General features: G+C 46.6%; 1 protein-coding gene across 1 annotated transcript; it reads left to right on the forward strand.

Moving 5' to 3' along the window:
* The first annotated feature begins 2,207 nt into the window (after positions 1 to 2,207).
* syt18b (synaptotagmin XVIIIb) lies at positions 2,208 to 12,475 on the forward strand. The gene is made up of 5 exons (XM_046351617.1): positions 2,208 to 4,281; positions 5,867 to 6,975; positions 8,135 to 8,288; positions 10,713 to 10,867; positions 11,135 to 12,475. Exons 1-5 carry the CDS (start codon positions 4,137 to 4,139, stop codon positions 11,324 to 11,326), a joined length of 1,755 nt encoding a protein of 584 aa, XP_046207573.1. The 5' UTR covers positions 2,208 to 4,136; the 3' UTR covers positions 11,327 to 12,475.
* The last annotated feature ends 536 nt before the right edge of the window (positions 12,476 to 13,011 follow it).

Below are 13,011 nucleotides of genomic sequence, written 5' to 3' on the forward strand. Positions count from 1 at the left end.
TGCTTCTTACGAAGCCACTCCTTCGTTGCCCGGGCGGTGTGTTTGGGACCATTGTCATGCTGAAAGACCCAGCCACGTTCAATGCCCTTGATGATGGAAGGAGGTTTTCACTCAAAATCTCACGATACATGGCCCCATTCATTCTTTCCTTTACACGGATCAGTCGTCCTGGTCCCTTTGCAGAAAAACAGCCCCAAAGCATGATGTTTGCACCCCCATGCTTCACAGTAGGTATGGTGTTCTTTGGATGCAACTCAGCATTCTTTTTCTAGATGTATAGATGTGTATAGATGAATAGATGTATGTGTATAGATATATAGATGTATGTGTATAGATATATGTATAGATGTGTAGATGTATGTGTATAGATGTATGTAGATATACAGTTGAAGTCGGAAGTTTACATACACCTTAGTCAAGTACATTTCAACTCAGTTTTTCATAATTCCTGACATTTAATCCAAGTAAATATTCCCTGTTTTAGGTCAGATCACCACTTCATTTTAAGAATGTGAAATGTCCGAATAATATTAGAGACAATATTTTCTTTCAGCTTTTATTTCTTTCACGCTTTTTCAGTTCTGCCCACAAATGTTCTATAGGATTGAGGTCAGGGCTTTGTGATGGCCACTCCAATACATTTACATTACATTTAAGTCATTTAGCAGACGCTCTTATCCAGAGCGACTTACAATACCTTGACTTTGTTGTCCTTTAGCCATTTTGCCACAACTTTGGAAGTCTGCTTGGGGTCATTGTCCATCTGGAAGACCCATTTACGACCAAGCATTAACTGATGTCTTGAGATGTTGCTTCAATATATCCACAAAATGTTATTTCCTCATGATGCCATCTATTTTGTGAAGTGCACCAGTCCCTCCTGCAGCAAAGCACCCACACAACATGATGCTGCCACCCCTGTGCTTCACAGTTGGGATGGTGTTCTTCAGCTTGCAAGTCTCCCCCTTTTTCCTCCAAACATAATGATGGTCATTATGGCCAAACAGTTCTATTTTTGTTTCATCAGACCAGAGGACAATTTTTACTGATTTCTTTTGATTTTACCATGATGTCAAGCAAAAAGGCACTGAGTTTGAAGGTAGGCCTTGAAATACATCCACAGGTACACCTCCAATTGACTAAAATTATGTAAATTAGCCTATCAGAAGCTTCTAAGGACATTGCATAATTTTCTGGAATTTTCCACACTGTTTAAAGGCACAGTCAACTTAGTGTATGTAAACTTCTGACCCACTGGAATTGTGATAGTTAATTTTAAGTGAAATTATCTGTCTGTAAACAATTGTTGGAAAAATGACTTGTGTCATGCACAAAGGAGATGTCCTAAGCAACTTGCAAAACTATAGTTTGTTAACAAGAAATTTGTGGAATGGTTGAAAAACTAGTTTTAATGACTCCTCCGCAACATCTTAGTGTGTTTATGTCCATGTGTGTGTGGAATGGAGAAAAGGAGTTTGTTTCCAGATTAGGAGAGTCAATTCCTGAACTCGGATGTGCAACAGACAGATGACAGTGGACATGCTAATAGAAGTGACAGGGGGGATTGGTGTGTGTCTATGTACAGGGATGAGGGGTGAATAGTAAGTGTAGTGTGTGTGTGTGTGTGTGTGTGTGTGTGTGTGTGTGTGTGAGTGTGAGTGAGAGAGGTCGGTACTCGCTTCACTGCTGGATTGACATCTGGAGCAACGGTTTCATTCATCCTGTAACCCCTCCTTCCTCCCCCTCCCACCCTCCCTGCTCCTCCTCCCGGCCCCTCCTCCCCCTCCTGCCTTCCCTCATCCCACTCCCGCCTTCCCTCGTTCCCCTCCCGCCTTCCCTCGTCCTCCCGCCTCCCTCCTCCACCTCCCGGCCCCTCCTCCTGCCTTCCCTCGTTTCCCTCCTGCCTTCCCTCCTCCCGCCCTCCCGGCCCCTCCTCCCCCTCTCGGCCTCTCCTCCCCCCTCCTGCCTTCCCTCTTCTCCCTCCCGCCTTCCCTCTGGCCCCTCCTCCCCCTCCCGGCCCCTCCCACCTTCCCTCCTCCCGCCCAGCCGGCCCCTCCTCCCCTGCCCGGCCCCTCCCCACCCCGCCCCTCTCTCACTGGGGACTCTCTCTGTAGAAGAGGGAATTACCAAAACGTTTAATCTCTGGAATTATTATCCTGGCTGGATTGAGACTGAGTTGAATCACAGAGAGGACATTGGAGAAGGACTGCAAGATTGGTCAACCCATCCTTGAAGCAGTGTGGAAACAGGGATTTTTGGAATGATATAAGGTTGATGCATCATAAAAAATTTGTGAAGATCAGACTTTCTGATACTAATAATAACTATGGAGTTGTACAGATTAGATCTTCCTGACCATTCTGTCATGTCATCTAGATGTCAAGGACATTGTGATGTTGACTGCCAGGGAAGCTTTGTCAGAAGCAAAATTCAAAGTTGTGGTTTTCCTTTCTTTGTGACTTTGAACATCACTCTGAAGCAATGTGGGGCAAACAAAGAGCCTTCTGAAGAAAAAGCTAAAGAAAAAAGAAAGAGAGATTTTGGATTGGGAATAAAGACATGGATTGGGAATAAAGACACGGATCAGGAATAAAGACACGGATCAGGAATAAAGACACGGATCAGGGATAAAGACACGGAGCTGGAATAAAGACACGGAGCAGGGATAAAGACACGGATCAGGGATAAAGACTCGGAGCAGGAATAAAGACTCGGAGCAGGGATAAAGACTCGGAGCAGAGATAAAGACACGGATCAGGGATAAAGACACGGAGCAGGGATAAAGACTCGGAGCAGAGATAAAGACACGGATCAGGGATAAAGACACGGATCAGGAATAAAGACACGAATCAGGAATAAAGACACGGATCAGGGATAAAGACACGGATCAGGGATAAAGACACGAATCAGGGATAAAGACACGGAGCTGGAATAAAGACACAGATCAGGGATAAAGACACAGATCAGGGATAAAGACACGGATCAGGGATAAAGACACGGATCAGGGATAAAGACACGGATCAGGAATAAAGACACGGAGCAGGGATAAAGACACGGAGCTGGAATAAAGACACGGATCAGGGATAAAGACACGGATCAGGAATAAAGACACGGATCAGGAATAAAGACACGGATCAGGGATAAAGACACGGATCAGGGATAAAGACATGGATCAGGGATAAAGACACGGATCAGGAATAAAGACACGGATCAGGAATAAAGACACGGATCAGGAATAAAGACACGCTGCTCTGTTTCACAGAATGCAATCATCCTGCAATCCATCCTAACTCGGCAATCCATCCTAACTCGGCAATCCGTCCTAATTCGGCAATCCGTCCTAATTTGGCAATCCGTCCGAACTCGGCTATCTGTCCGAACTCTGCAATCCGTACGAACTCTGCAATCCGTCCGAACTCGGCTATCCGTCCGAACTCGGCAATCCGAACAAACTCTTCTGGATTCTCTGAACTGGTACGGATGTTTCGAAATAAAGTGAAGTACCTACAGGATTTAATCTCAGGCTCTTCCCTATGCTGCACAGAATGACAACAATCCTAAACCAGAACTGTCTCTCCTTATGCTGCACACAATAACATATCCATCCTAAACCCTAACTGTAGTTTTGTGGAACCTGGGGACTGTATTCTGCTGTGGATGTTTAGATACCTCATATCTAAACTCAGGGTTTCCCTTTACTGAACAGAATGTACTATCCATCCTAGCTCAGCAATGAGTCCTAACTCTGTGTAATGGATCCAGTGGATGTTTAGAGGCACCGTATTTCTGTGGAGAATTTCCAGTAGGACCTCACGATTCTCTGGAGACTATCACTGTTGAAGCCCTCTGCTCCACTAGGAGCTGAACGGAATAAGCCAAGTCCCAATAAGACCTCTGGGACCCAGGTCCTCCCTGTAGAACCACTTCTATATCTACAAATTCTTCTGGATCTAATGTACTGGAGTAGGAGTTGAGCTATGGAGTAAGCTATCTCTCCTAGGATCCATATTTAAGTTGAAGTTTCTGCTCACTCTATAGAGCCCAAGGACATCCATGAAGATGCACTCTTAAGAATTTTTCGCTTCACTTAAAAGAATAACTCAAGTCCAATAAGACATTCGGGCATCACCAGCACCATGCCTTACCACGATGAGGAATACCCTGACCAGACCCTGTGGCAGGCAGTGGTACTCTTCTGCTGTAAAGGAATGATCGAAGGCATTATGGTCGTCCTGTTCTTCTGGCTGCTCATACAGGTTCTGTTCACCAAGCAACTGGAAGGTATAGTTCAGCTGGGAGGTATGGTTCAGCATGGATGTATAGTTCAGCATGGAGGTATGGTTCAGCAGGGAGGTATGGTTCAGCAGGGAGGTATGGTTCAGCGTGGATGTATGGTTCAGCTGAGAGGTATGGTTCAGCAGGGATGTATAGTTCAGCTGGGAGGTATGGTTCAGCAGGGATGTATAGTTCAGCTGAGAGGTATGGTTCAGCAGGGATGTATAGTTCAGCTGGGAGGTATGGTTCAGCAGGGAGGTATAGTTCAGCAGGGATGTATAGTTCAGCAGGGAGGTATAGTTCAGCTGGGATGTATGGTTCAGCAGGGATGTATGGTTCAGCTGAGAGGTATGGTTCAGCAGGGATGTATAGTTCAGCTGGGAGGTATGGTTCAGCAGGGAGGTATAGTTCAGCAGGGATGTATAGTTCAGCATGGAGGTATGGTACAGCGTGGAGGTATGGTTCAGCGTGGAGGTATGGTTCAGCGTGGAGGTATGGTTCAGCGTGGAGGTATGGTTCAGCGTGGAGGTATGGTTCAGCGTGGAGGTATGGTTCAGCGTGGAGGTATGGTTCAGCGTGGAGGTATGGTTCAGCGTGGAGGTATGGTTCAGCGTGGAGGTATGGTTCAGCAGGGAGGTATGGTTCAGCAGGGAGGTATGGTTCAGCAGGGAGGTATGGTTCAGCAGGGAGGTATGGTTCAGCAGGGAGGTATGGTTCAGCTGGGAGGTATGGTTCAGCTAGCAAAAAAAACCGATATGTTGTTATAAATCATCTTAGCGTAAAAAAATATGACTAATATTATCAAATACTGTACAAATAATGTAACAATGTCAAGTTTTCTTTTAACTTAAAATGTGGTTGTTGACTTATAATGCTTAGCTCAGGTCTGTAAGAAAAAGGTTGATTTAATGCTTCCTTCTCCATTTTGTACCGTGATCATTGTCAATAACTTACTAGCTAGCAGATGTGGACTGGGACTAGAAATCAGTCCTGCTATTTCACACGGCCCATTGGAATTATATACACTGCTCAAAAAATCCCTCAGGAGACCATCCTCCACCTCATCAGGAGCATACACAGGCGTTGTAGGGAGGTCATACAGGCACGTGGAGGCTACACACACTACTGAGCCTCATTTTGACTTGTTTTAAGGACATTACATCAAAGTTGGATCAGCCTGTAGTGTGGTTTTCCACTTTAATTTTGAGCGTGACTCCAAATCCAGACCTCCATGGGTTGATAAATTTGATTTCCACTGATAATTTTTGTGTGATTTTGTTGTCAGCACATTCAGCTATGTAAAGAAAAAAGTATTTAATAAGAATATTTCATTCATTCAGATCTAGGATGTGTTATTTTAGTGTTCCTTTTATTTTTTTAAGCAGTGTATATCACACGCCCATTTTAATTATGTATATATACTGTATATAATTCAAATGGGCCATGTGAAATAGCAGGACTGATTTCTAGTCCCAGTCCACATCTGCTAGCTAGTAAGTCATTGCCAATGATCATGGTACAAAATGGAGAAGGAAGCATTAAATCAATCAATATATATATATATATTTTTTAAATCTTCCTTGTTCTGTAGTCCATCTGCAGGTTCTGCTGTTGGTTGGCTTGGTGACATTCTGTCTCTGTCTAATCCTGGGCTGTGTGTTGTGCTGGAAGAGGAGTAAGACCTGTCCTCTCCAAGACCAGGAGCCTAGAACACCACCACCACCTGGTGACACCATGACCCTGGGAGTCCAGGCACAGAGCCCCGCTTCACCTCATCCTCCCCAGGCAGGGACCACCACAACCAGGCAGCAGGATGAGGATCTAGACGGGGAGGTAGTGGAGTACCCCACCACCTTCAGCAGCTCTACTCCCTCCGATGATGACTTCACCACTCTTCCCCTCTCCTCCCATCGCTCCTCCCGTGGAGCCTCCTCCGAGCACAAGGAGCAGCATCCCAAGTCCTACTTCCCCCTGCGTCGTCTATCCACACCCTCCATCGCCTCCCCGCACTACAAGCCCATGAACTCCCACCATGGTGGTGGACGCTCCTCTTTCCCCTCCCTCCCTCGTCTGGGTCTCATCTCCAAGACTCGCCAGACTCTGGAGCGGAGTTGCTCCATCACGGGACACAGCCTGTACAGCGAGCGCAGAAGACTCACCAGTACATCCTCATACCATACTCCTTCCACCTGCGCCCCCGAGGATGGCCACTTCGCCCCCATCCCACTCCACACCCTCCACTACGGGTCCAGCTGCAGAGAACCAGCTCGGCCGGCCCCAACCCTCCACTTCACCATGTCCTTCTCCTCAGAGAAAGGCACCCTGAGCATCACGGTCCTCAGCCTGACCGGAACCACTCACCGCCTGGGGGAGGTGTCTGTGATGGCCAACCTAGCCCCTCTGTGCCCCTGCCCGCTCCAGGCCTCCACCCTCTGTAGCCCCAGCCTTAGCCCCAACTCCAGCCTTAGCCCTGGGCCTAATCTGGACCCTCACACCCTGGGCTTGACCATGAAGGCTGGTTCCCTGGAGGAACTTCAGCGCTGTGTGCTCAGACTGGTTGTGTACACACGAAACCTACCCAGCCTGAGGGGCTCTCTGCTGGGGGAACTAGAGGTACAGCTGGGGGGAAAGGACTGGAAGACAGATCATTCTATCTATTGTACTAAGGAGCTTAGCCCCAAGAAGTGGAAGCTAAAAAAGGTAGTGGTCTTTGGTGGTTTGAATTGATGTGTTCAGCCAAATGATGATACTGATGACGGTGATACCGTTTGTGATGGTGATACTGATGACGTGTTTTGAATTGACTTCTGTGATCTGTGTGAAGAGGACATGGATGAGTTTATCAATTGAATCAGTGTAAATTAGGTTAATATACTGTATTGGAAAGAGCATTAGTATGAGAGAGATGATACATCTACTGGTGTTTTGAATTGACGTCAGTCTGGGGATCTGTGACGAAGAGATCTACGGGTGAACATGGGTTTGTTATGACCAAGACAGATGGAGTTTGTGATTTTATCATTTGAAATGAGGTTAATGGTAATGTAGATGAGCATTTTAGTATGAAAGACAGCGTGAAGAGAAAAATAGGTTACATGGATCAAATTAACTTATATTTCCTTCTGTTATGTCGTGTTACGTGCAGCGTCAAGGGTAAGACCTGCTCTGTGATAGCAGGGATCATGGTACAGGCTTAGTTAGTGTCCTTTAGTCATGTGACAATGATCCAAGCAGTACAGCGCACTTTGACATTATTAACTGTACTCTGCTGTATGAAAAAACAGTCCGTCTGGGTGCGTTCCAGAACCGTTTGCAAAGCAATTGTTTTACTGCACAAATTAACCTCGGAATGAATGCCACGGCATCTCGATCGCAGTCAGTTGGGCATCGGATTGCGATATTATATTGATGTGATTACTGACGTTACATGATTAACATTTATCCAGGTGTTGTGAGATTTGGTGCTCAACTGACGGTCTGGAACATGGCCAATCACACTCTCAGAGAAATGTTTTCCCTTTATTTAACCAGGCAAGTCAGTTAAGAACAAATTCTTATTTTCAATGACGGCCTAGGAACAGTGAGTTAACTGGCCTAGGAACAGTGGGATAACTGGTCTAGGAACAGTGGGTTAACTGCCTGTTCAGGGGCAGAACGACAGATTTGTACCTTGTCAGCTCGGGGATTTGAACTTGCAACCTTTCAGTTACTAGTCCAACACTCTAACCACTAGGCTACCCTGTGTCCCAAGGCTTGTTTTGTAAGGCTACAGGTTGTCTGTGACAGAATTCCATGCCTTCTAGATTGCTTACAGTCGGGCATCAGATTGTTTGCCCTTTTTACCTTTGACCCTGTGCAGAGCCTGACCTCCCAGGATGCGGCGACCAGTAGAGGACTGAGCCTCAGCCCACAGGTCCAGGGTCAGCTGTTTATTCTGCTCCAGTATCAGACCCTGGCCCACCGCGTCAAGGCCATGGTCCTCCAAGCAGATAACCTGGTCAACCTTACACCAGGTAACCCAACCTCACACCAACACACTAGGAGCACCAGGTAACCCAACCTCACACACTAGGAGCACCAGGTAACCCAACCTCACACACTAGGAGCACCAGGTAACCCAACCTCACACCAACACACTAGGAGCACCAGGTAACCCAACCTCACACACTAGGAGCACCAGGTAACCCAACCTCACACCAACACACTAGGAGCACCAGGTAACCCAACCTCACACACTAGGAGCACCAGGTAACCCAACCTCACACCAACACACTGGGAGCACCAGGTAACCCAACCTCACACACTAGGAGCACCAGGTAACCCAACCTCACACCAACACACTAGGAGCACCAGGTAACCCAACCTCACACCAACACACTAGGAGCACCAGGTAACCCAACCTCACACCAACACACTAGGAGCACCAGGTAACCCAACTTCACACACTAGGAGCACCAGGTAACCCAACCTCACACCAACACACTAGGAGCACCAGGTAACCCAACCTCACACCAACACACTAGGAGCACCAGGTAACCCAACCTCACACCAACACACTAGGAGCACCAGGTAACCCAACCTCACACACTAGGAGCACCAGGTAACCCAACCTCACACACTAGGAGCACCAGGTAACCCAACCTCACACACTAGGAGCACCAGGTAACCCAACCTCACACCAACACACTAGGAGCACCAGGTAACCCAACTTCACACCAACACACTAGGAGCACCAGGTAACCCAACTTCACACCAACACACTAGGAGCACCAGGTAACCCAACCTCACACACTAGGAGCACCAGGTAACCCAACCTCACACCAACACACTAGGAGCACCAGGTAACCCAACTTCACACCAACACATTAGGAGCACCAGGTAACCCAACTTCACACCAACACACTAGGAGCACCAGGTAACCCAACCTCACACACTAGGAGCACCAGGTAACCCAACCTCACACCAACACACTAGGAGCACCAGGTAACCCAACCTCACACACTAGGAGCACCAGGTAACCCAACCTCACACCAACACACTTAGGAGCACCAGGTAACCCAACTTCACACCAACACACTAGGAGCACCAGGTAACCCAACTTCACACCAACACACTAGGAGCACCAGGTAACCCAACCTCACACACTAGGAGCACCAGGTAACCCAACCTCACACCAACACACTAGGAGCACCAGGTAACCCAACCTCACACACTAGGAGCACCAGGTAACCCAACCTCACACCAACACACTAGGAGCACCAGGTAACCCAACCTCACACCAACACACTAGGAGCACCAGGTAACCCAACCTCACACCAACACACTAGGAGCACCAGGTAACCCAACCTCACACACTAGGAGCACCAGGTAGCCCAACCTCACACACTAGGAGCACCAGGTAAACTACTTTGTCTCTAACTTTGTCTCTCTGTATCTGGTCAACCTCACGTATAGGAGCAAACCCATACACTAGGAGAAACAGGTGGAACATCTCTCCCTCTCTGTCTCTGACTCTTGGTCCCAATCTCTCCCCCTCTGCCCCCTCTTTCTTTCTTTCTTTCTTTCTTTCTTTCTTTCTCTCTCTTTCTTTCTCTCTTTCTCTGTCTCTTTCTTTCTTTCTTTCTTTCTCTCTCTTTCTTTCTCTCTCTTTCTCTGTCTCTTTCTTTCTTTCTTTCTTTCTCTGTCTCTCTCTTTCATTCTTTCTCTGTCTCCTTCCCCATCTCTCTCCCTCTGCATCTACCTGGGTTCTATTCCCTCACCAAACAGCCATATTGTGTTCATCCACCCAGATCCAGACATTATGTAAGGTCGTTGAGCTGCGTGGGTTGTTGCCCTGGCCTCTGAGATTTGCTTTTTAGGGCCAGAGGTAACAGTAAAGTAAACCCTCATGTTTGCTTTTAATGTTTTGGGGATTAAATGATGTCTTACAGGAGCCAAATTAATGCAGCAGGAGATCATCCCTTTAAAAAAAAATGACATTGTGATTGTGGTTTAATCCTCTCTGTCTCTCTCTTCACAATCCTCTAGACAATGTTTCAATCCCATGTAGCCCAGTGCTGATTTAAAGAGCTGCTTCTTGGTTGGTCAGCTTTAGACTGACAGTTTAATGCTGGGATACTGGAATGAGAGTGTAATTTATAGCATCGATCCAGCCTTCCTGTTCACTGTTGTGGATTAAATGCCTCTCGGACTCTAGAATAAAATGTGATATGTTTATTATATTCATATTAAATCATATTTCTTTGCTGAATAGGTACATATATGTGATTATTGCTGGTCCTCTCTTACCACAGCTGCTCTATTTCCACGTCTGGAAGTGCTGTAGTAATACTGTAGTAATACTGTAGGAATACCCTGAAGCAGTTAGCATTTGTGTTGTTGAAGATTGAAGAGAGGTAGTAGAGTCTGATATTTGTATACGTCTCTACTCTCTACAGACTCCCATGTGGTGATCAACCTGCGTCATGACGGGTTGGTGATCGGAACCAAGGAGACCAGGGGTGTGGGCGGGGCCAACACCCCCTTCTTGTTTGACCTGCCCCCTGGTGATGTCACTACGCTGCCCCTCGTGATGGAGTTCATCGTCATGCAGGTAGGAGGAGCTACTTTCCTCTGCTTTTCATATGACATATGATTACCTCACATTAGATATATAAATATGGGTTTCTGTAAAGAAAAAGACCCTACAGAAATAGCATAACCCCTTTTATGATTGACATTGTAGTCATTTAACAGACACTTATCCAGAGCGACTTACAGTCAGTGCATTCAACTAAAGTAGGAAAAACAACCACATATAAAGATCATAACTATTGCAAGTAAAACCTTCTCTCCCCCCCCCCCCCTCACACTGTGACAGGACCACGTGTACTCCAATAACACGGTGCTGGGGAGAGTTCTGATTGGTCCAGAGGCTCCAGAGACGGGACGTTCTCATTGGAGGGACATGTGTAGCCAGGGTCAGGTGGAGAGGGCACGCTGGCACACCGTCGAACTAGAACCTTTGGAAAACAATACAAAACAATCAGACTCCAGAACATTGGGATACTAAACTAATAACAGGACAGATCCGGCTTGGACCGGATTATCGAATAGGCACGCAGGATTACCGAATGGGCACGCAGGATTACCGGCCCCCCAGATAGTTTTTGATAGTAAAATGTGTAAAATAGGAGAAAATTTGCTTCAAAACGGCAACATTTTCTCATAGCCTAGATCCAACCAATTACACTCCAGAATTCTGAGATACTGACCAACCAGAACCTCTATAGGACATCATCAGCCAATCTCTGATGTACTCTGGACAATTCAACCAGTTCACCTTTGGCCCTGATGGACTCAAAACAATCTGAGACAGCCATACCATGAGAAAATCCATTGGCTAGAAATCCATGAAGACTTCTTCCCACCAACATTTTCCTGGGATTGAGCAGATCATAGACTGCTAATATAGCTGGATGGAGTGATACTGTACCATCTGGTGAGCATGACTGGAAGTGAACGTGAGCATGACTTTTTGGAGAGACACTTGATTTGGAAAACTTGCATGCTTTAAACTGGCATTTGAACTGGAGAATACAAGCATTGAATATGATATAATCATGCCGCTTGGTGGAGGTATTGTAGCTGTGTACTGTAAATACACTACATGATCAAAAGTATGTGGACAACTGCTCGTCAAACATCTCATTCCAAGAATAGGCATTAATATGGAGTTGGTCCCCCCTTTGCAGCAAAACAGTTTCCACTCTTCTGGGAAGGCTTTCTACTAGATGCTGGAACATTGCTGCGGGGACTTTCTTCCATTCAACGACAAGAGCATTAGTCAGGTCGGGCACTGATGTTGGGCGATTAGGCCTGGTTCGCAGTCAGCATTCCAATTCATCCCAATGGTGTTCGATGGGGTCAGGGCTCTGTGCAGGCCTGTCAAGTTCTTCCACACCGATCTCGACAAACCCATTTCATGAAGCTCCCAACAAACAGTTATTGTGCTGTCATTGCTTCCAGAGGAGGTTTGGAACTCGGTAGTGAGTGTTGCAAGTGACGACAGAAGATTTTTAAGCACTGCACGCTTCTGCACTCGCCAGTCACATTCTGTGAAAGTGTGTGGCCTACCACTTCAGGGCTGAGCCGTTGTTGCTCCTAGACGTTTCCATTTCACAATAACAGCACTTACAGTTGACCGGGGCAGCTCTATCAGGGCAGAAATTTGATGAATTGACTCGCTGGACTTGTTGGCATCCTATGATGGTGCCACGTTTAAAGTCACTGAGCTCTTCAGTACGGGCCATTCTACTGACAATGTTTGGCTATGGAGATTGCATGGCGGTGTGCTGGATTTTAGTAGAATCTACTCATTTGAAGGGGTGTCCACATACTTGTCTTGAGATGTTGCTTCAATATATCCACATAATTTTCCTCCCCTCATGATACCATCTATTTTGTGAAGTGCACCAGTCCCTCCTGCAGCAAAGCACCCCCACAACATGATGCTGCCACCCCTGTGCTTCACAGTTGGGATGGTGTTCTTCGGTTTTCAAGCTTCCCCCTTTTCCCTCCAATCATAACGATGGTCATTATGGCCAAACAGTTCTATTTTTGTTTCATCAGACAAGAGGACATTTCTCCAAAAAGTACGGTCTTTGTCCCCATGTGCAGTTGCAAACCATAGTCTGGCTTTTTTATGGCGGTTTTGGAGCAGTGGCTTCTTCCTTGCTGAGCGGCCTTTCAGGTTAT

The sequence above is a fragment of the Oncorhynchus gorbuscha genome, linkage group LG06, assembly GCF_021184085.1.
Source record: "Oncorhynchus gorbuscha isolate QuinsamMale2020 ecotype Even-year linkage group LG06, OgorEven_v1.0, whole genome shotgun sequence".
Lineage (NCBI taxonomy): Eukaryota > Metazoa > Chordata > Actinopteri > Salmoniformes > Salmonidae > Oncorhynchus > Oncorhynchus gorbuscha.

Excerpts from the sequence above, each read along its gene's own strand:
- syt18b (XM_046351617.1), top strand. The coding sequence starts at position 4,137 with ATGCCTTACCACGATGAGGAATACCCTGACCAGACCCTGTGGCAGGCA. Across the intron at positions 6,976-8,134 it reads AGAAGTGGAAGCTAAAAAAG|AGCCTGACCTCCCAGGATGC; the intron begins GTAGTGGTCTTT and ends GACCCTGTGCAG. Across the intron at positions 10,868-11,134 it reads TGGAGTTCATCGTCATGCAG|GACCACGTGTACTCCAATAA; the intron begins GTAGGAGGAGCT and ends ACACTGTGACAG.